This window comes from Perissodus microlepis, chromosome 7 (assembly GCF_051167445.1).
Source record: "Perissodus microlepis isolate ML-2025 ecotype Zambia chromosome 7, ASM5116744v1, whole genome shotgun sequence".
NCBI lineage: Eukaryota > Metazoa > Chordata > Actinopteri > Cichliformes > Cichlidae > Perissodus > Perissodus microlepis.
The window spans coordinates 56175450-56200109 of NC_140467.1; the positions used below are offsets into that span (position 1 = coordinate 56175450).

At 40.9% G+C, this 24660-nt stretch overlaps 1 protein-coding gene across 2 annotated transcripts in view; it reads left to right on the top strand.

The window, feature by feature from the left end:
- The first annotated feature begins 207 nt into the window (after positions 1-207).
- slc12a2 (solute carrier family 12 member 2) overlaps positions 208-24660 on the top strand; it is a 63132-nt gene continuing 38679 nt past the window's right edge. The window contains exons 1-2 of one of the 2 annotated variants that reach the window (XM_084936144.1): positions 208-1249; positions 23840-23959. In XM_084936144.1, coding sequence (XP_084792270.1) covers positions 698-1249; positions 23840-23959 — 672 coding nt within the window. In that variant the 5' untranslated portion in view covers positions 208-697. The remainder of the gene's footprint in view (positions 1250-23839; positions 23960-24660) is intronic. The other variant, XM_084936146.1, reaches the window with a different exon arrangement.

Sequence of the window (24660 nt, forward strand, 5' to 3'; positions counted from 1 at the left end):
TAGATGGAGCTTTGACAAAGACAAACGGACAAACAGACAAACAGCAGCACATATAGTGGTGCAGTTATGTCCTTCCCCGCCCATCCCCAAATCCCCTCCCCTCTTCTCCGATCTCACAGGGGTCAAACAACGTCACGCCTACTCTTTGGCTGTTGTTATATGTTCTCGCGACATTACCTTCCCTCTTAAAAAGGAACGCGATCACTGACACCTCGCGAGGTTCTTGTTAGTCGTTGTCCGCCCTCTGGCGATGCCGTCTGAAGTGTGTATAATAGGAGCAAGGAAATCTCTGTGAGTCTAGGAGGAGCTACGGCAAGGTCGATATCAGCATCGTTTTCAGGGCAGCAGAAGGACCATAAGTGGCTGGGATCTAGTGCTGTGTCCCCGAGCGAGGGACGATAAATTGTGAGTTTTGGGATTTATCACCGTGGAAGAAGAAGTAGGAGAGCGACGGAAAGTTTACAATCTGTAGTCTTGTTCCGACCGTGCTAACAAGCTACCCTCACTACTCCTCCTTTCCTCGCCGCTATCCTGCGCCTTTTCTAACCAGTCAGAGCAGCGAGTTGATTTTTCCTGTAAATAGGAAGACGCTTTGTAACGGGTGGCAACCGGGTTTTTGCTCGCATCCATTATATTGTGTGGCCGAGTAAAGCGTTTGATCCACACGCTTTCCACGTTCATCTCTGTTTGCTGTACCATGTCAGCACCATCCTCTGCGTCTTCCGCTCCGGCGGAGAACTCTGCGACGGACAATGATTTTCTAGCCCCGGATGCGGGGCAGAAGCCACCCGGTCCGACGCCCAGTCAGAGCCGGTTCCAAGTGGACCTCGTGGCTGAGGCTGCGGGCGCCGCCGATGATAAGACTCCGAGCTCCGACGCCTCTGCCGCTGCCCCAGATGCTCCGAGTAGCGATCCAGCTGTCAGCGGAGAGGAAGCTAAAGGCCGGTTTCGGGTGGTGAACTTTGCGGATCCGACTGGGGTAGGCAGCGTGGCCTCTCCGGAGGCAGCGCCGACTGAGGGAATGCAGAACGGAGACACGGTGATGAGCGAGACTAGCTTGCATTCGTCGACTGGGGGGCAACATCACTATCACTATGACACGCACACCAATACCTATTACTTGAGAACTTTTGGTCACAATACCATCGATGCCGTGCCCAACATCGATTTCTACCGGCAGACAGCAGCACCGCTGGGGGAGAAACTCACCAGACCCACCCTGTCGGAGCTGCACGATGAGCTGGACAAGGTAAGACCACTCACATGACCCGAAACTACTGGTTGAATGATATAGAAATCAGACTACAACTTTTCTTATTATAATTGGAATCAACCCCAACTGTCAGAGTGTTCACCTTATGTATTTACCATATGTTTTTACAATCTCCGTTTATTGTCTTTAAACCATCACATGCCACTCTACGTGAGTTATTGGTAGATGGGAACCTCTGCTTTTCCCGTGTACTCCATCTAGGTCACAGCAGTCCTGTCAGATAAAGTTGTTTTTGTTGTTGTGGTGTGTTTTTTGTTTTTATTTTGTTTTTGTTTTTCTTCTTCGGACAGATGCTCTGTAAGATGTTCAGGTAAAAATGACTGACCCCAGATTACCGCTGTGTTTGCTGGTTTGTGTCACTGTTTACGTTATTAAGAACAAACATTATATTTAAAGAACGTGGCAGATGTTTCCCTTGTAAATGACAGTCACACTGAAAGCACTTTCGTGTTGCTAGTATTAATTCATTTTTAAGTAAAAACTTTATTTCTGAACCGTGGTGGTGTTTCCCCCCTTTTCCTCTTACTGGCCTGGAGTAGCCTGTTATTGTCAAGGTTATATTCTGATAAACTTCAAAGTGACTGTTGGCAGCAGTACCCTGACAAACTGATTTTCACTAACCACAATGAACTCCAACACGGAGTGTTGCTTGCATGACAAAGCCCAGGTTCTCAGTGTTTTAAATATATTTTTCCAAAAAAATATCCACTTCAGTTTCATCCATATTGCTCATCTTGTATTGCGTCCTAGCTTAACAGAACATTTGTATGCTGTGTTTTGCTCTGGTGAGAAGTCACCTTGCGTACTGGGTCAGGTTAGATTGTTGGATGTTGCGATAAAGGAAAACAGAAGAATTCTTACACTTTTATTGCGTGTAGAAGTTCTTTATTTACTACAGAGTGTTTCGAGACAACTTTTGTTATAAACTGGCGTGGTCTAAAGAAAATTGCATTAACTTTATGCTGTCTTTCAGCGCAAACCAGTGTCATCACATTTGCAAGTCAAGTATTGTTACTTGGTGCTGAATTACTGGCACCAAATCAAGTCTCTTGACACGAGACTTGATTTTCCTGTATATCATTCAAAACTAAAGCAGGACGCCTTTGTCAATGACTGCCCTCTCCAGTCGATTGTATACCTTATGAAACTTGATGAAAAGTAAAGTCTGTTCTCTGAATCTTAATCTGCAAAGCACCTAATGATCTCTCTTTCTCTCTCTCTCATATATATATCTAAACATCAAGTAGTTAGTGTTGAAAAGCTGGTTTTGTTTTTTTCAACTAGAAGAGGGCTTCTATTGTCTTCCCCAGTCAGGCTATATTGAGACTTTATGGCAAATATTTAGTAGGCAAGTATGTTTCAACACCACAGAATTACAGCTGCTAGCAGATATGCGTGATCAGCTGATGGACAATGGAATTTAATTAGCTGCTGTGGTTGGCTGATATTCATACAAGCTGCACTCTTTGGCTCAGTAGATTGGAAATAGCCTTTGAACATTAAATATCATGGGGTTTCTTTTAGTTTGAAGGTCATGGTCACCTTGGTGCTACTACTTTATCATGTCTGTCACTGAGTGTTTTCCAGTGTTTGTGTGGCACGCCCAGATCGAAATGTGGAATGGAAATTCCACCAATTGATTGTTGCTTCTGGTTGTTTTTCATGGCAATCAATGAGTCCTCTTATAAAGTTGGTAAAGTGTCTATGTGAAAGCTGAACACATTGTCTTTATGTAATTGACTGTGGCAGTAAACTCCACTGAGAGTCTTGAGCCTCTAGTGACATGGGCCATCAGGAACAGGCAGGCAGGTAAGTAAGTGTTGCCGTCCTGTAATGTTGAGCTCCAAAACAGCACCTTCAATAGCGCTGTGCTATGGGTCCATATTGAAGAGCCGGAAGGGAAACTGTGACAGGAAAGATTTTATTCAGTCCAGAGCAGCAGAGCATAAACACACTATGCTTAAATATTGATGTCGCACTCAGTGCTGCTAAAGTTTGACATTAGACTGGAATATTGTACGTAAAATATTGCTCTCTATACTTTTAGAATAGCTGGGACAGTAGTTAAGGATGAGTTCAGTCTTAACTTGAGTCTTAATGGCATTTTTGCTGCAATACTTGCAAAATGTGCACAGTTTCTTTCATGTCCTCTTATTGCTCCTGGATTTTAATGTGCTGAATCCAAAAACAACAGTTAAAAAAAGAGAGATAAAGAACACTTGATGCAAACCATTATATTGGAAAGCACAGCTGGATTGTTCCACATCAAATCTCAAAAGATTTTCCCGAATTTTTTCAGAGATAGGCCAAGTCAGGATGTGGGATGTTGTGACACTAAAAAGTTAATCAGTTAGATCTGACGTCTTGTGATGACGTCAGATATGAATAAGTGATTGAACATGTGATCCACATGTTTATTCATATGTTAGTTTCATCACTTGACCACATATCATTTTTTTTTTTTTTTTTATAGATGTTTACACAACTAAACAAAAGTAATAATTCAACAATGTCATGCACAAATGGAGGATGTGCAAAGGTGTCACTGGGTCAAATTCTGAGTCGCAGTACCTTCCACAACATATCTGAAAATAATTTATTTTTTAAAGCTCATTATAATAATCTTTAAAAAAAAATTGTAGCCTTATTTTGCATCATCAGATTTGTTGCTACGGAGAAGGTCAAAGTAAGACCAAGTAAGAGTAGAGGTCAAAAGTTCAAATATATCCTGCAATTTCGGCATATTATGTACATGTTATAATGATGTTGTATTATAATTAAATTATATTATGATAGTATACTGTGTGTGTAGGTATGTGTGAGGTCTTAAAGACCTCTTAGTACAATATCACACACCGAAAACTGCTGTCAGACTGCTTGCTTACAGGATATTTAGAAGTAGAATTGCAGGCAGAGCCTTTAACTTTCAGTTCAATTTAATTAAATAATCATTATTTAGTATTTTGTGATTAGTATTGTTATAGCTGTTAAAGGCTTGTTTGCCCGGTGGCCTTGTTAATTGGGTAAGTGTGACGGCATTGTAGTGCATCGGTTAAGACGGTTTATTCAGAACAAAAAAGGTTCCAAGTTACCATTTGCTAATAGGCTGGGTGCTTTCTGCGAGGAGTTTGCATGTTCTTAAGGTGGATAAAATGCTTAAGGGGTTACAGTTAAGTGCTGCTGTTTTGTCAGTCTATATGGATATGAAATGTGGGATTGTAAGTTGTTGACTAGTAGAGAGGTACATATCGTAAAAGTGCCTGCTGCTTTCAGGGGACGTTGCAGGGTCGATTTGCACAATGGAACCCTTGTTTAAGTCTTACAAGCTTTTTTTCCCCCTTTTGAAGCAAATCCCTCCTGTGTTTCTAGTACCTCACTGCCCTGCAGATTGTACAGGCTGTATGCAGAAACAGGAAGCGAAGGACCCCCTGGGCTTTTAGTGTGTCATTTGACAAGCAGTGGAGTCCTTTTGTCTCAGAATCAGCCATAGATGATGGTCTTACAGCTGTAGTAACAATCTCGCTCGCTGGCTCGCACACGCGCACACCCTCTCTGTGTCTCTTTCTCACAGAGCCTTTTGGCAACTGTGTGAGAGAGAAAGAGCTTTTTGTCTGCAGAGGACCTGGCTTCTTCCTTATTCCCGTGTGCGTCACATAGACCCTGATGTCAGAAATAGCACAATGACCCCACCCCCTTGTGAGACGCAAGTACAGTAATTAACCTGAGAGTAAAACAATAGCGGTATTAGCAGTAGCTGTGCGTATTCCGTTGAATTTTTTTTTTTGGCGGTAATGTATCTGTGAGAATATGTAACTATTGATGCTTTAGTTTAGATATGATAAAACAGTCCTTGAAAAACAAGCAAGCGCTGCAAAACCATGGGATACTTCTATCCTATTATATATTAGAGATGGACCGATCCGATATTACGTATCGGTATCGGTCCGATACTGACCCAAATTACTGGATCGGATATCGGCGAGAAATAAAAAATATAATCCGATCCATTAAATATCAAAAAAGCACCTCACAAAACTTGCTACACGGCGTAACTCGGCTCATAACCGTAGCACGTTGCAGCAGTATGCATCACGTGATAGAGCGGCTGTGTGTATTTGTAGCCTTGCTAGCAATCCGGCATTTCATCTCCGAGGAAGTTTTCCCAGAGAGAAGTAAAGCAAGTGTGTAAGTTCATCTCTGAATGTTTGTAAAGCATTCCCACGTTAAGCTTAACAACCGATATATGGAGCGACTGCCCCCCCCCCCCCCTCTCTCTCTCTCTCCTGCTGCTACTTCAATTGTGAAAATGCTTAATGATCAGCTGATCGGCTTTTCTGTCGTGAGTCCGTCTCTCTTCTTTGTTTTTGGCCCACTTCTCACCAGAAAGAGGAAACCAGCGGCTGAACAACAGCAGCACTATTAAGCTTGATAAACTGTTGTTAGAATTTATTTAAGATTACTTTCTACACCAGGATCTTTTTCTACGTAGCTGACGGCTGGTAACTGTGCAGGGGCGGATCTAGCAAAGTTTAGCCAGGGGGGCCGATAGGGCATGAACAGGGAAAAGGGGGCACAAAGACATACTTTTCTTTCTTATTCTCATTTAAAATGTCTAGCTTTTAATAGATAATTATCTGACTCTTACACCCAAAGTTTTAATCTGATGTAAAATATATAGAAGTCCATTACTGTATATAGTAACTGTTAAGTCTAATATACCCTAGTAAGCTATAGTACTTTTTCCTTTGGGAAAGTACCATCTGTGAATTCTGCAATTCTGTTGAAGAAAGATGTTGAATCTATTTAATTATTCTTGAAAAATAATTTATTTCTGTGCATTTTTTCCACACTGCATCAAATTAAATTTGATTACATCGATTAAGCATCATGAGGTGGAGGGTGGGGGGTGGTTCCCTATTTTTTTTTTTTTTTTTTTTTTTTTTTTTTTTTGCTGGGAGTTTGCAACCCTATTAGTTAGGTTGCTTAATATTTCTGCTAAGTACTCTTTAAAATACCAGAATAGGGAGGATGGAGTAGGTTTAAGTTTATTAGATTGATCAGTGTTGCTGAACTATGAAATATTTTGGGTGCAGTGTATTTTTTGCATACAGGTATAACAGAATAGCTTTAGTGTTGTTATTTATTTAAACTTGAGTATAAACTTATACAAAATGCAGCAAGATATTAAAAAAACGTTTTATTGATTAAAAAACACACTATATCGGATTCATATCGGTATCGGCAGATATCCAAATTTATGATATCGGTATCGGACATAAAAAAGTGGTATCGTGCCATCTCTATTATATATATACTTCTATACTTCTTATCATTACTCTCAAACTTTTGTCAGTCTCTATACTGCTTATATTGTCCTTATAGGTTGCAAATAATTTATTATGTAACTTCACCCTGTCAGTTGATACTCGTGTTTCAACCAATGTGTTTTACAGTGCTGTCACAGAAACTGTAGCGTTACACTGAGACGCACTAATAAGAGTTTTCTTCGTGTCCGTTTAGACATTATTTCCATGTTTAGCTAGTCAATCAGGACATGAATTGTTTTTTGACATTAACAAAAAATGTGGGTTCCAGTTTACTTTCTAAGACACCTCAATCACCCCAGCTCTGTTGGAGTGCAACAAAATTCCACTCCTCTTTTTTTCTTTTTCCTCTTTTCAGAGGAGTGGAATTTTTTCCCTTCAAGGATCAGAACAGAATTGACCTTCATAACCACATATCCTGTTGTCTGCAGTTTCTGCTCGGCGTATTACAACAGCTTGACTGGCCACTCCCAGCACTCCTAAATTTAGCACTTCACAAAGCCCAAACCCCATCTTGATTTGGGGACTCACTAGCAGCATGAGAAGTGAATTTTAATGTTGGGAAAAGGTTTGAAAAATGGCTCCCTGTTAAATCCAGACTCAATATAAAATTCTCCTCACATACCAAGTCTTGTATAATCAGGCCCCATCTTATCTTTGTGACCTTATAGTACTGTATCGCCACAGTAGAGGACTTCACTGTCAGACTGATGGCTTTCTTGTGGTTCCTACGATATTTAAAAGCACTATAGTAGGCAGAAACTTTAGCTTTCAGGCCCCTCTTCTGTGGAACCAGCTCCCAGCTTGGATTCGGGAGACAGACATCCTCTCTACTTTTAATATTAGGCTTAAAACTTAAGTGACCTGGTCTGATCTGGACTACTCATCGTCTCATTAATTCAATTCATTTCACAACAACAGTCACCTCAAGACACTTAATTATTCATTAGAAGGCTCTGTCATTGTCGGGAATGCCATACAAGTGTGTGGGCGCCATAGAAACTATTGAGTATCCTTTTTTTTTTTTTTTTTTTTTTTTTTGAGTTGTTGCAATGAAATTCCAGCAAAAAGGACTAGCCCCCACGTCATTTTTTTTTTCACTTCAATTTTCAGGGTGTCTTTGATATTCAGCCCTCTGTTCGTTGATAATCCATACACATTACAAATTTGCACACCCAGATACGTCTGTGTTGCAAGTATCAGTTATATGTGGAGATGTGCCATAGCAAGGCAACTTGAATTTTTTATGAATCCCTTAATAATTCATTATTAGTCTGATCTATCCATTGGGGAAATTAGATTTTTCAAAAAAATGCCTTGACAAACAAGCTGGTGCCGTGTACTTTGACATCATTGTCATCAGAACAACCCTGCTGTTTGATCTCACATTACATCTCCAGTTAGTCTTGTGTCTGACAGGAAATTAATGCTGCTTCCTGTTTTCTTCAATAATCTGCTCAGAAAACAGCAAGGGTCATAGCTTTTCATTCACCTTGGATTGGGGACAGTTGGACAAAGAGAGCTTTGTGAGTTAACGTGTCATATTTCTAGAGAGGGGACATGTGCATGTTGTTCAGAAGGAAACAATTTGATGTAAAGGTCAAAGATGTTTAGAGGTCAACTTCATGTGCTTGCAGCCTCTCCCTTTGCTTACTTAGAGCTTGTTTCACAAGGAGAAAAATCATATTCCCTTGATCATGGTTAGCATCATGGAAAATTGGCAAACATCCCTTTTATATCAAGTGTTTACAAATTGTCCCTTGTGTGTGCACATGCAAGCCGTATGGCAGGATGTGCCCACAGTTGGACTAATTAGCATTCTATTGCAAGATTCAACTACTCGTGGTAGCCTAGTTCCATGCACAGATGTACACAAAGCCCATGTGGTGGACAGTTAGACATCAGTAGTGCAAAAATAAGCAAAATTGTTCAGAATGTGAGTGCATGTCTGATAAAGCGCTGCACATATAGAAAAAATGTGCAAGTCTGAATGTTTAAGAAATGTGATGTGAAATGATAATTTTGTTTCAAAAAGAACAGCTTTTGAAAATGTGGCATATATAAAAAGTGTTTTATGTTAACACTAAGGATCTGGTTACCCAGGACAGCTAACTGGTTAGCAGTGACAGAACAAGTGTCTATAGCTCAAGCAGTTATCTACTAATCGGAAGTTTGCAAGAGCAAGAAGGTCCTGAGTTCAACTCCATCATCTGGCTGGGGCTTTTCTGTGTGGAGTTTACATGTTCTCCCTGTGTTTCCATGGGTTCTCTCTGGGTATGCTGGAGATCTTATTTTATAATACATATCTTTGTTATTGCTCAACCCTGCACAGACCAAGTGACTTGTCAGTAGCCGCTCACGAGGTCACTAGCTAACTATCAACCAGTGGATAACTCTTCTAGTGGATAACATACCGATACTTACACTCAAAACTGCTAAGCAGCTCTTATCAAAGCTTCTCTGTTTGTGGGACTCTACCTCACTCGTCACCTCTTTCACACTCACACCAGAGTTAAATAGTAATTTGACACAATTGGGAAAACAAAAGTCTCTGCACTGTGAGGCCAGGCCATTTTGATTCCGTCAGCGGCCCTCAGCAGACAGCGGAAAATCCAACACTGGGAGCGTTTCAGGACCGTAAAAGAATAATGAACTGAGTTGTGGGAGGTTTCTCCAAACAATGGTGAGATGTCTGAGGGAGTGGACATATGATCGGCCCTCTCGGCCAATAATCATTGTGCAGGGAGGACTGTCAGCCTGAGCATTCATCAGCATCAACCAGACTCAGAAGATGCTTACCACTGTGTAATATGTATAGTATGTGGAACAGAGCGTACCTGTGAACAGAGGTATGGAGATATCCTTAAGTCTTAAATGACTAACAAGCAATGTGATCTTTCTGTTAGTATTTAGGTATGAACACAAAGCCACCAGCGCAAATCAAAGATGAAAACCAGCACAATGAGACTTTAAACGGCGATTGCAGCCTGACATCAGTTTGTTACCTGTTGAAGTTCAGCAGCGGCTGGCTTCACCGCAAATGACGACTTTCTTTATCACTGTATTTGGCTGGGGTCTGCATTCATTCATCTTTAACATCACTCGGAGTTCTTTGCTAGCTTAGTGTCAGTATACTGTACATGCAGGTGCTTGCGAACACCAGAAGTTGTGTTAACAGTGTAATAATTTTTTTCTTTTTCCTGGAGCAGTCTCCACTTTTTATTGCAGGATGACAGCACAATGGCAAACACTGCGCTGTCATCCTGCAATAAAGCTAAAAATAATGTCCATATCCAAACTGTAGATTGCGTCAATCTTTTCTTCCTCCAGCACACAGTTTGTACAGATATCGATGTTACTTTTTTAAAAATTGCATCAAGTTTTGGGGTGATGAATTGCAAACTGTGGTCGGAATAGAAACGGATGCATAATACTGCAACAGAAATTCAGGTCTCTACATGCATCTCTACAGACAGCATGCTAACACATTACCACAATAATTCTAAACTATCACTTTAAAGTCTCTTTAGGTTGGTTTTCGTCTTTGTTTTGTGTTGTTGGTTTTGTATTTATAGGTAAAAGCTGAAGGCTCCTATGTCTGTCCTCATTAGAATAGGGATTTGTGTTGGGTTGTTGAACTGTAGCCTCAGTTCTCTTTCAAACCTCACTTTGTATCTCATTATGACTAATCATGGAAGCTCCACTACCACCACGTCTATCCAACACAGACAAACACGCCAAGGACACAGGGATCCAGTGACCCCTTTATAATAGCTCCTGGGCCCTTCTTGCTTTTTTTCCTTGCAAAGATCATAAGAGCTCTTCAGTGGTTCTAGACCAGGACATTTTACTGACACAGCTGTCAAGGTAGTCCACGAATGTGGGTTTTTCCTGATTTCAGGAATATCTATTATGCTGTAATGATACATTTTTGTTGAGGAAATATATTCTTCTTGGAGAAGTTGATACATTGCTGCATACCCACATGTTATAAAACTAGCTAGTCCCACGATTTGGGAGGAGATGTGTATTGCTGCTGATCTCATTTTCCGGGTCTCTAGGGGTGCAATACAGTGGCCACGTTATGGGCATGGCCATTGCAGGGGAGCGATCTCTGTGACTCAGTCTCTCCAGCCTGCCTGGCCAGGATAAGCAGGTTATTATTGATTCTCTGTACCAGCCATAATGGCCTAGGGGATCGTTTGAGAAGGTAAAAACTGCTATGCAGCGCGAAAACAACCGGCGGAAGATGCAGGTTAAGGCTTTTGACCTCTGTCTTCCCCATAAACCCATGCCACACCAACCATTGCCTACCCGGGCTTTGTGGCTATGCCAGTAAGGGAGTGTAATATAGGCTTCAGCGGTCCTACTTCCCAGCTGCCTGAGTAGCAGGGTCTGTAGATTGGTAGGCAATGGGGGAAAAAGTCTTCTGTTGCTGCCACACCTGCTGCTGCTTGAAGCCGTCAATCCAACCATCCACAAGGAAAATGTTCAACTTAGGAATTGTAGTGGCAGCCAGGGTCTTAGTAGGCAGCACTCACATAGATCACTCCTCTAACCTCTCCAAGTACTTATTAACTGTTCCCTTCTTCTCTCAAGAAATGGAGAGAGTCAGACACTTTCTCAGGTTCTAATCTAAGCTGTGTAATGGCCATCTTTGTTCTACCCATATACACAGTCAAGGAGAAGCACAGGTTCCTTCAGTGCCCCCCACTTCAATTTATTCACCTCCCCTCAATGCTTTGTGGGGACAATTCAAGGAGAGAGAGACGTGTCCTGTCTTCCTTCTCTCACCCCAACCGGTCGCAGCAGATGGCCGCCCCTCCCTGAGCCTGGTTCTGCCGGAGGTTTCTTCCTGTTAAAAGGGAGTTTTTCCTTCCCACTGTCGCCAAAGTGCTTGCTCATAGGGGGTCATATGATTGTTGGGTTTTTCTCTGTATCTATGAAGCGCCTTGAGGCGACTTTTGTTGTGATTTGGCGCTATATAAATAAAATTGAATTGAATTGAATCTCCCACTCAGAGTATAGAATATCTAGGCCTCAAACTTTCTTTTCGGGCCTTTCTGTAGTGAGGTGCTCAGGGACTGTTGAGGATGTGGGATTTTCAGGGTTGGGTGTCCTCCCTGAGACGTGAACTCAGCCATATAGTGAGAATTTCCCTGAATGTTTACTGGCTCTAAGTCACTGGAGAGACTCTACAGTGTTCATTATTGGTGTTCCCTTTGGTACAGATATTACGAGGCAAAACTCTGACAACAGATGGTTTGTTGACGGGGTGGGGGCTGTTTTCATGGGGGAGGCTCCAGGCCCCTTAGGGTCCGTTATGTGTAAATATAAATTACCTGGAGCTGACTGCAGTTTTTCTGGCTTTGAGGTATATTTTTTTTCTGCTGCTTTTGAAAACTTGTCCTGTCTTGGTCTGGACAGACAATACAATGGCAACACATATCAATGGTCATGGAGCCACTTGCTCTGTGACTTTGCAAAGTCACAACCTGATAGCACATATCATGTCATTAAGTGGGACACACATTCCCGGTGTTTTGAACATCAATTCGGCTCTGCTCTCCTGAGGGGAAACTACAGGGTGTTGACCTCCATCCAGAAATAGTCCACCACCTGTGGGAGAGGTTTGGCCAGGCGTCCGCAGATCTGTTCATGTCATGCAAAAAAATCACAATGACCTCTGTTCTTTTCAGCAGTGACGGAGCAGTGACGGTCTATGATTTTAATATCTCCTTACTGGCATAGCCATGGATGGCGGGGCTAGCCTATCTGCTCCATAGCGAGCCCTTGCACAGGGACCTGATATTTCAGTAGCATGGGTAGATTTTTCATCCACATTCATATGGCGTTATTTTTTGTGCCACTATTCTGAGCGCACGTAAAAAAAAAATTGCAGGTGCAAGTGTTGCATTTTGAGAAGAAATTTATTTTGAGCGAAAAAAAGCTAAATTTGAGTGAACAAAATTCATTGCTGCGTGCAAAAAATGTATTTCAGTGTTTGCTATTACACACACACACACACACACACACACACACACACACACAATAGCAGCTCCTCTCGCTCAGTTTTTGCATTTGCGCTCGCTCGCAATGTGTTGCTTGCGCTCTCAACATTTCTGCCTGTGCACGCTCAACTCTTTCTGTACACCGTTATATTTGTGCCACAAAACCAACCAATCACAGACTTGGATGAAAAAAATCTGATTGGCTGTTTTGGTCTCAAATCAGCTCGAAATGACGAAATGCAATATCCCAGAATCCATTTGGTCCAAAACTCAAACAAAGCAGTGGCGGAGGAACACAGAGTGGCGGAGTTTGAAATATTGCTCTTTCTGGATCACAAAATAAACTTTTAAAAATGTTTTCAGGCGAGAATGGTGCTGTGTAAACTTCAAATATCTGCTCGATTTATCAAGACATCGCATATTTGCATAAGTGCTCTAACGTTTTCGGAGATGCCTGTTACCTACCAGCTGACCGCATAGCTGGACTGGCCATTGGGCATACCGGGCATTTGCCTGTCGGGCCGATGGTGATTTTTCACTTTTGTTTGTTTGTTTTTGTAATGGTATAAACCAGCGGTCTCCAACCTTTTTTGCGCCACGGACCGGTTTATGCCAGACAATATTTTCACGGACCGGCCTTTAAGGTGTCGCGGATAAATACAACAAAATAAAACTAGTACCGGTACCGAAAAAAAGAAAATTTATTCATAACACGTGAAAAGACCCAGGAAAACCGAGTTAACGATAAAACTATAACAAAATAACGCTGAAAACCGATAAACCCTGAAAACTATACATTTCACACCTGAGCCTCAACTCTCACGGCCCGGTACCAAACGACTCACGGACCGGTACCGGTCCGAGGCCCGGGGGTTGGGGACCGCTGGTATAAACAATGAAAGGTGGTGGGTTAGCCACTTGGTCATGATCAACTCTGGGCTGGACCAATTACAGTACATCCGTATTGAGGTGAAAAGGAACGCGATTTGTCCCGGACTTCAGCTAGAATGAAAAATAGACACAAAGCTGGAGTCATTCTGTGGTTTTGCTGCACAGCTGCCTCTTCTCTCATTCTCTCCCTCCCTCTCCTGTTGCCACTTCAATCATGAAACTGATCAATGATCAGCTGATCGGCTTTTCTGCCACAAGTCCCATCTCTCTTGTTTGTTTATCGCCCACTTTGCGCCAGATTGGAGCTGATTGAGACCAAAACAGCCAATCAGATTTTTTAGCATCCAAGTCTGTGATTGGCTGGTTTTGTGGCACAAATATAACGGTGTACAGAAAGAGTTGAACGCGCACAGGCAGAAATGTTGAGAGCGCAAGCAACACATTACGAGCAAGCGCAAATGCAAAAACTGAGTGAGAGGGGCTGCTAGTGTGTGTGTGTGTGTGTGTGTATGGATGATAGCAAACACTGAAATACTTTTTTTTTTTTTTTTTTTTTTGCACACAGCAATGAATTTTGATCACTCAAATTTAGCTTTTCTTCGCTCAAAATAAATTTCTTCTCAAAATGCAACACTTGCACCTGCAAATTTATTTTATTTTATTTTTTTACGTGCGCTCAGAATAGTGGCACAAAAATAACGCCGTACATTCAAAGCATTTAGCTCTCTGGAGTGGCACGTAAAAGGCTGAATTTAAAGGTATCTGGGCTCCCTCTGATAGTGATTGAGAGCATTTGGAGTGCAAGAACTCTTGCCACATGCTCACTTCATGATGGCAAATGTTGTGTATTTGAAAAAGAGTGTACAGCTAGCAATATGATTCCTTATCAGTTCTCTTTTCTAGATAAGGGGGGAACATTTTTTTGGGTTGTTGTTTCCCCCCCCCAATCCCTTCTGGGATTTACCCAGAGTCTTACAAGTGTTCCCTTTAACACAACTCACTCAAGCCTTAGAGTGAGTTGTCTTAAAGGCTCTTTCACTCAAAACTGTCGTGTTCCTCGGTTTGTCATCAGCGAAAAGGATGTGTGAGTTGCATGCTTTATCGTTCTACATTACCTGTCTGCAATTTTTCCCCAACTATAGTAAGAAGACCCTGCCCCCTAATGTTGCCTTTGTGCCTAACATTAGGGAATTTGCGTTACGCATTTATCTAGGCGGCACTAAGGGGTTTATGAGAAGCAACTAGCTCTTTGTGGGCTTCCTCTAATACCGTGGCTCGGGGGATTGGGAAGCGTATCTGTAACCGGAAGGTCGCCGGTTCGATCCCCGGGCTCTCTGTCCTGGTCGTTGTGTCCTTGGGCAAGACACTTTACCCTACCGCCTACTGGTGTTGGCCAGAGGGGCCGATGGCGCGATATGGCAGCCTCGCTTCTGTCAGTCTGCCCCAGGGCAGCTGTGGCTACAACCGTAGCTTGCCTCCACCAGTGTGTGAATGCGAGAGTGAATGAATAGTGGCATTGTAAAGTGCTTTGGGTGCCTTGAAAAGCGCTATATAAATCCAATCCATTATTATTATTATTATTATTATTATTATTAATAATACTGGCAAGCTGTGTCGCACCAGCCAGGTAATAAAGGCTATTGTGATGGCATATGAGTAAGCTATCACAGCACAATCCCCTACTTTCATGGACATGTGGAAGAAATACTTCCCTGTTGTGGGGCTACGGGGTATTATAAAAGGGTTGGGGGACACTGTGTACTTAAAGTGATTGGTCTGTCTTGGACATAGGTGGTGGTGGTGGACCTTCCATGATTGGTCATGACAAGAGGTGGGAGATTCCTCACATTGTTTTCAGAGAACTTGGGTTATGCCAGTAACCACAAGTTCTACATTGTTAACTGGAAATTATGTGACATGTCAATTTACAAATGTAACATGCAGTAGCCTTTTTCCCCCCTTAAGATACAGATTGTCAATCAAAGGGCTACATAAGGATCTTTCCTGTGTGCTTCAAGATTCACAGGAGGTTTTTTTTTGTTTGTTTGTTTTTTAACTTTACTGTACCTTACTGTGCACATTGTCCTTGTCCAAGGTTAGGTTTTGTAAAAACCTAAACTGCAAAATTAATTAATTTTATTTTGTGTAACTACCATTTGTGGCACATCATGGTACAGTTTTCAAAAACATCCAAAGCTCTTGATGCTTTGTCATTGTTGTGCAGAGACGGCCTTTGTGATGTTTCAGTCATGTAGAAAATGTTCACTAACCCATTCTGTGTTGTTTTGTGCAAGTAGAATGGGGAGCTGAATTTAAAAGGCAGTGACTTAAACTTATTAAATTTGTTCCTAACACAGAGCCAGCAAGTAAATTCAACAACATACTATCCTAATACGTAGCATGTGATACTGCTTTCAGCTTCTTCTCCAGCTTTCATTACTGAGCACATGAACACTATGTTTTTCCTTTTACTGCTTATATAAGATAAGAAATGCTTATATAAATAAAGACCATAAATTCTCTTAGAGCCCAGCTGATGTAGGATTTATTAGACTCATACTGATTTAGAGCTGCCACAAACGATTATTTTGACAGTCGACTAGTCACCGATTATTTTTGCGATTAATCGACTAATCAGATCATGCATCCATTGGATGTAAAACGTACAGCTTATTGCACCAGCATGCATCTGCTCTTCTATAACTATCATTAGCTTACAGCTTTAAGCGTTTAAGGTATGTGCTAACTAAAATAAAGACAAGATGATAGTTTATTAAATTTTAATGAAATTTGCAGATTGTTTCGGTGAAGTTTAATAAACTCCTTGCTATCTAAAATATAACGGGACACCGGAGTATATTCTCGGGCATCTCACACTTCTGATAATCAGTTGTCTGCTTGACGTTTACTCAGCTGTGTAAAAACTATAACTTTAATCTCAGCCAAACTGATTTACTCAGGAACAAATAAAATACTAAAAAAATGCCAAACGATAACATTTTTAAGTTATCTAAGTGACTCATATATGTTTAACCTGAGTAGCGAAAGACTGCGGTGGGTTTGAAAACGATTTGCCGGGAGTCCGGTGTTCTCACGGGCTCTAGTGAGCCTTGCCCCCGGCTAGCTATCGAGCTTTGATAGTCGTGACTAGTCGACTAATCGTGGCAGCCCTAACTGATATCTAATGAGTTTTAAAAATCCAATAAAAGCAAATTTTTCAGAAAGGGAAAACATTCCATAAAGCAAACATAAAAAGATTGTTGTTGCCTTGCATCCACTATCGACTGTCTTTCTCTCATCTAATGTCAGGTTGTGGTGGGTCTATGCTAAGCAAGGTTTTCCAAATGTCTATCTTCCCAGCCACATTCCAGGTCCTCTTCAGTTTCCTAAGCCAGAATTCCTCTAGATTTCTGAGCTCCTCGCCCTGTCTCTAAGGCTGAGAAACTCATATTCATGACCTTATTACCCAGAGTTCATGGTCATAGATTGACTGATAAAATCAAAAGCTTTGCTTTTGTCTCACTTCCCTCTTCACAACGACAGTCTGGCACAATACCTACATGACCCATGATGCCATACCAATCCACCTGTCCAAGTAAACCTTCCCATCACTTGTGAATAAGATATCAAATTATATTAACTCCCTTAACTCTGAATGGGCCCTTGTCACCTTTTTAGGCTTTGCCTGACTGAGCCGCACAGTTTATAGTCCAGCTCTGCCTTAAGCTTCCTCCCTAGACCTGCCTATAGGGCAGGGCTCTGGTAAACATGTTCTGGCCAGAATAAATTGGTACCTATGTCACATTTTAACGTAGACTAAGCCTACTTTTGAATTCTGACTATATATTTAATCTTACATCTTAGGACTTACGTCATAAGTCTTAAGAGTGGTGATTTGATGAAGGCTGTTAACTTATCCAGTCGGCTTTTTTCCTAGCATGGGTGATCGATCGTGGCTCAAGAGTTGGCAGTTCGTCTTGTAATCGGAAGGTTGCCGGTTGGAGCCCCGGCTCTGACAGTCTCGGTCGTTGTGTCCTTGGGCAAGACACTTCACCTGTTGCCTACTGGTGGTGGTCAGAGGGCCCGGTGGCGTCAGTGTCCAGCAGCCTCGCCTCGGTCAGTGCGCCCAAGGACAGTTGTGGCTACAATGTAGCTTGCAATCACCAGTGTCTGAATGGGTGGATGACTGAATGTAGTGCAAAGCGTTTTGGGGTCCACAGGGACTAAGTAAAGCACTATACAAATACAGGCCATTTACCATTTAGCATCCTTTCTGGCTTCAAATAGGCTGGACATTATAGCACATAAGTTGATTTAAGTCTATATTCTGTCTTTTTATGTGGATAGAATAATTGAGAAAGAGTATGTCCAGATTCTTTAACTTCACCTCAAAACAACAACAAGGCGGTTGAAAATTGCACAACTTGGTGTTCCAGCAGGACAACAATCCCAAACGCACGTCAAATGTGGTTTTGGAATCGCTAAAGTAGGCTGAGTTTTAGAGCTTCCCAAAGCTCTGACTTCAACTCTGTTGAAAATTTGTGGTCTTTGTTTACAGGCTGGTTCTCTGCCATGAAAAAAAGCAAATTAAATAAAACGCTACCAATTCTTCCAAGAAGAGTGGTCCAGCCAGAATTATGTCAGAAGCTTGTTCGTGGCTGCTGAAAGTGTCTGGTTGAAGTGGAGCTTGTTAAGAGACATTTAACACCAGATTTGTGTTTTTAAGCAATCTCTAAGATGGTGAACATCTTTACTGAAATATAGTCTGACCCATGCTAGGTTTCCACAAATTACAGTTTTAACTGTAAGTGTACTTGGAATTATTTTTTACCAGTTGAACAATGCAGTATTGTCTTTGCTCAAGTTTGATTGGAACTCTGAGAATGAGTTTGAGATAAACAAACGCTAAACTCTCATTTGTACAAAGAAGTAACAGAAGAAAATGTCTGCAGGGAACATAAGTGAAACCAGCTGGAACTTGTCAATACAGTACGATCTGGAAATAGTTTTTCCACCTTTGTTTTTCACTCAGTATAGTAAGAATCATTCCGTTTTTCCAGTGCAAACACAGAAAATGAGTCAAATTGAGGGGGATGGGGCTGCATGTGTGAACAGTTATCAAATGTCTACCATTCATGAATATGATGCTGAATAACTAGTTATGCATTCTTGAACTTTGACAAGTGTAAATGAATTTCTTCAATCTGTAGTAGAACAGTAAAGGGCAGTGTTTGTTTCCATTCGTCATGAAGAGTGTCCAGGAAAGAGTCTGACCTCTTTCTGCAAACCAGATGCTCTCCTGATTTATGGTGTCTGTAATAGCACAATGACATAAGCAACATGACCTGATATCACCCATAGTTAGGAATTCAATTTCATATTGCCCAGCTGTTTAAAAATGTGCCAGAAGCAGATTTATTTTACCTTTGGAACTGTTAAGCTGTCCTAATGCCACATAAAGGTATCCTCAACCACTTGTCCAAAAGCCGCAGGTGCATTACTAAATTGCAAATGTGTTGGGGCACATAATGCAGACTTTGCGTCATTAGCTAGTGCTGCGTATCGTCACTGCAGTTTGAAAAGGTTACTGTATTCCTGTGGGATTTGTTATAAAGAACAATAGGTAAGAAAAGAAATGCTTCAAATGAAAGGATCACGTAGAGCTGGTGCTTTGTCATGGCCTGTTTTGTCTTTTTTTCCCCCCTGGGTATGGTAATAATTGTTTGGACTGATTTCAAGGTAGATACTTGGAAATACTATGAAGTGTCATTTCATAATGGACATCATTCACCATTAACAGATGCTGGCCTTTAAACTGTGTGCTGATAACAAACCTGATGCTCGCTCTTCTCTTTAGCCTGGAGACAGAGCATCGATGATTCCCATAATGCATCTCAAAGTTCTCATAGGTCACTCCACAGCACAGTTCCATTTTGCCTGGGTCCCTTTTCAACTTTGTTGTACAAGAAATTGTGTATATAGAGCAATTTCTGTCTACATTTCACAGATTTTAAAATGGATTGATCCATCATCTTAATACTTTTATAATTCTGGTAATATAATACAATTATGATAATTCAGATCAGAAGCCTTTAGCCCATCCAGCTGCCATGGCTTGATTGTAGCAGTTTTGCTGAGTCATTGAGGGGATGTTGACAGATGGTCCAAGTGGAGTGATCTTGAGGCCCTCCCTCCCACAGCTCAGCACTGCACGTGCCAAAGGCCCAGCTCACTTGAATAATTTATAACACCTATTTATACAGCCAGTGTAACCGACCGGGTCCACTGACACGTCTCTCTCTGTGCGTTTGTTCATGCGTGTGTTCTCTGCAGTACAGTATCACTTCATATTCCTGGTACAATGCACAGTGGTGTTTTTGTGTAGCCTATTTACTGAAAACGTTTTAGATGACGTCTAGATAACGAAGTGTAATCTTCACGTGCTTTATCCAAGGTGCACCCTCTGAAACTGACACTAAATGTATTTATTCACTTTGGCTGTAGGGAGTCTCTCGCTTGGCTTGTAGCCAACTCGCAACCAGCGTGGCTTCTTCACCTGTCCTTCCTGCACCTTTCTGCTCAGTGTATAGCTACTCTTGTAATAATCTAGTCCGTTTACTGCTGTGGCGACCAGGGTTACTGAATTGGAGGCCCAGCTCTGCACTATTGCGAAAAACTCATAGCCAGGCTCCTGTATTCAGTGCGACTCTTGTTAGCATAGCCACCATTAGCTCTCACCCCAGCAGATTGTCCCAAGCAGCCAGGAAAGCATGATAGCTGTGTGACTGTGAGGAGGGAGCATAGCTCTAGACATAAAGATCTGGATGGCCTCTAATTACCTGCTGCTAAATTCAGATAAAACTTAGGGCATTGTATTAAGCCCTAAAAATCTTAGAAATGTCTGTGTCTAACCAGATTTTTTACTCTGGATAGCATTACCTTGACCTCCAGTAACACTGAGGAATGATGGAGTTGTTTTTTACCAGAATATGTGTTTCATTGTGCATATTAAGCAAATATGCAGGACTGCTGTCTTTTATTTTTTTTTTTGCAATATCTCTAAAAGTGGAACTATCCTGTCTCAGAGTGACACTGAAATACTAGTTCAAGCATTTGTTACTTCTAGGCTGGGCCAATGTAATTCATTATTATCAGGATGTCCTAAAAACTCCATGAAATGAAATACTGCAGCGAGAGTACTAACAGGGACTAGAAAGAGAGCATATTGGCTTCTCCCACTGGCTTCTCTTCATTGGCTCCTCCTTACCTAATTTCACAATTTAAGGAGGACAAAGTTAATAGATGTAGTCCCCCAAAAACATATGTACCTGGAACATACACACCATTATCACCATTATTAGACCATTACCTACAGCTACTTTCAGTACCATTGATATTTATTTAGTCTTTTTCTCCAATTGATCTTTCTGAGTTAACTTCAGTTATTAATTCCTCCAAACCATCAACATGTCTTTTAGACCCCATTCCTACAAGACTGTTCAAAGAAATGTTACCATTAATTAATGCTTCAGTCTTAAATCAAACCTATCTCTAATAATCAGCTATGCACCACAGACCTTCAAGCTGTCAGTAGTTAAACGGTTTCTTAAAAGGCCATCTCTTGACCCAGCTGTCTTAGCTAATTATAGGCCAGCCTTCATCTCCAACCTTCCTCCATCTCAAGAATTCTTGAAAGAGTAGTCACCAAACAGCTTAAAGATCATCTGCAGAGGAATGGCTTATTTGAAGAGTTTCCGTCAGGTTTCAGAGCTCATTACAGCACAGAAACCACTTTAGTGACGGTTACACCCAATCTTCTTATGGCCTCTGACAGTGGACTCATCTCTGTGCTTGTCCTGCTAGACCTCAGTGCAGCGTTTGATACTGTTGACCATATCCTTTTAGAGTGATTGGAGCATGCTGTCATTACAGGTACTGTGCTGCAGTGGTTTGTATCATATCTAATAGACTCCAATTTGTTCATGTAAATAGAGAGTCCTCTTCACACACTAAGGTTGATTATGGAGTTCCACAGGGTTCAGTGCAAAGACCAATTCTGTTTACATTATACATGCTTCACTTAGGCAGTATCATCAGAAGACATAGCATACATGTTCACTGCTATGCAGATGACACCCAACTTTATCAGATCGTGCCTTTATGGATGATCTGATAATCCTCGTGTCGGTGTTGTTCCCACATCATCATAATAAATGTTGTTCCAGGTTCAACATTGCAAGTGACCAATCACATCATACTTTTGTAAGCCAAGTGATTCATTCATTTATGAAATTCCAATGTTGCAAGGACAATATGTATAATGCTTACCATTTATTAAAGAACAGTAACCTGAAATGCAAAAAATTCAAATTGCTTGCTTTGTTTTTTTTAAGGTGTTTTTTTCCCGAAGTTGCAAAAGTATGACGTCACAACAATGTGATTGGTCACTTGCAATGTTGAACCTGGAACAACATTTATTATTATGATATGGGAACAACACTGACACAAGGATATGAGATCGTACCAACTTTATCTACCCATGAAGCCAGATAACACACACCAATTAGTTAAACTGCAGGAATGTCTTAAAGACACAAAGACCTGGATGACCTCTAATTTTCTGCTTCTAAATTGAGATAAAACTGAGGTTATTGTATTTGGTCCTGAAAATCTTAGATATCTGGTAATATTGTAATCAGATTCTTACTTTGGATGGCATAACCTTGGCCTGCAGTAACACTGAATGGGGACATGCAGTAAAAGCTTTAGTATAAGTTAGTAATGTGCGTTACCACAGATAACATTTTTGCCATGATACCAAGTAAAATTCAGGTTGGTATTAGTGATACTGATCAGATCCAGATACTCTGTACAAAAACTTGATGTGTTTGGAAAATCAAAATAAAATGTTGTGTATTTCAAACTCCACCTTCATAATGAATACAAGACATTAGACTCATTGTTTTTATTGTTTAATTATAAAGAAATATCCTATAAGAAATCAAAAACCTAAAAAGTCATTACCTACATTTTAAAATATTCAATTAACAATCAAAAACAATAGCTCCTGTCCTGCAGCACCAAAGAACTCCGCAAGTGACATCTATCAGTGATGACTGTCATCATCAATATACAGCCATATTTCGCATCTCACTCTGTCAGGCGGAAGAAGTAGTAGTTCCTACCAATCATTTAGACAGTCCCAATAATAGTTACTTTCCACTGCGTTCCTGTTAATCATAAACAAATTTACCCCAAATACTAGTATACGTGCAGAGGGCTGGCTTGCAGATGTCCTTTGTTCTACTTCAGGTTAATAAGAAGGCAATCAATGCAGTTAATATAATACACTGTATACCCAGGGAGGATGCCAATGGGACACTATTGTGCACAGAAGGGAGCTTCTAGTATTTTTAACGGCTACACAAAGTAAAGAATGTGACCTGTGTCTGTAAACCAGTGTTCCTTTTTTTTAATTGCCTTTGATTTAAGCAGGAAATGAAACTCTTGTTATTTCGGAATGTTTTTGCAAGGGTGTCCTGGAGAATGTTTTCGATGGCAGGAGAAACCAGAGTCCTGCAAAGAAGCCTGCAAACTGTCAAAAGAAGGGCCTTGTCTGGGTTGGAATTTCGGATTGTCTTGCTGCGAGGCATTATTATTAGCAAATGAGCCACTTTTGATGCTGTATAAAATGTGTGAATGCAGCATTTTTTTTAAATCTAAAATCTATTAAGTTTGATTAAGAATAGTACAATTACAACAAATGTTCAAACTGAGAAATCTTCATTTTCATGTATTTATTTTCAATTTGGTCCCAACAGTGTGTTTCAACAAATTTTAGACTGGGACACTCAGAATGAACAGAAACACTCAGAAAGTCCAAACCTTAAAAACAACAAAAACCTTTATTAGAACACATCCCAGAATGACAGAGAAGAAAAATAGTGACCTGCAGTCAGTCTGTTACATATTGAAAACATTTGGCAGATTATGAAATGTAAAGGAAGCCACAAACTGTTGAGCAGCTAAAATTCTATTTCAAGGATGAACAGGTAAACATTCCTGTCTAAATTACAGCAATTAGTCTATTCTGTTCCTCACTGCATGTAGTGTGTTGTTTAATGTCATGCTGTACAGTGGGAAACATACTCTTGCCTCAGTTTTATTTATGTGTTCCAAATGTTCCTAACTTTAAACACTTTCTCAGTTTTAACTTTTCATGTGCTTTGTTTGCATTTTGTGCTTAAACATCAGATTTAAATAATGCACCAGCATTTCGCTTTAGATTACGTTTACTTCTACTTGTTGCTGACTTTGATTCAATTTTTTGTGCTTCTAAGGAACCCTTTGAGGATGGCTTTGCCAACGGTGATGAACTTACACCAGCGGAGGAGGCCGCTGCTAAAGAAGCAGCTGAGTCAAAAGGAGTGGTCAAGTTTGGCTGGATTAAGGGGGTGCTGGTAAGTCAAATTTAATTATTACTTTGCTTTGTTACTTGTGTGCAGAGTGAGGAATATGCCGTCTTGTGATTTAAAAACTAAGTATGTCATTCTGTTAAGCCAGTTAACACTGACCTTTAAGTCATTCAAGCACAGAAAAGGCACCTAATCCAGGGGATGAATGAATTTTGTCTACATATAACAGACAACTAAGCAAAGAACCAACTTTAAATTCTAATTTTAGGCCTTCATCAAGGTCAACCCTGACCCTGATGAAGGCCACAAGCCGAAACGCGTTGGTCAGTCAATAAAGTTGTTCCTCCTCTTTTTTTTTTTCTTTTTTTTTTTCCTCTTCCCATCCTCTCCACGCACCTTGGAAGCAGGTGAAGTTGTGCCAGAATTTTTTTGCCTGCACTTTAATATATCCCCCCCAAAAAAATAAAAATAAAATAGTTGTATAAAAACAAGGTGATTCCTAAAGAGCCTTTAGCTGAAAATCTGGAATATCTACTGATGGTGTGCAGTGTGCCCTTAAAAATTTGAGGCAACTGGAAAAGTGCATAACAAAAAAGATGTGCCAGCCCTACAAAACTATCTTCAACAGACGAACAGTAAGTAACTGAAAGTCATATCTTTAAGAAATAGGAAAATAAATCCAGCAAAGTGTTGACACAGGACCCAGCTGGCCCTTCAAAACTGTTCCTGAAGACTAAGTTAAATGA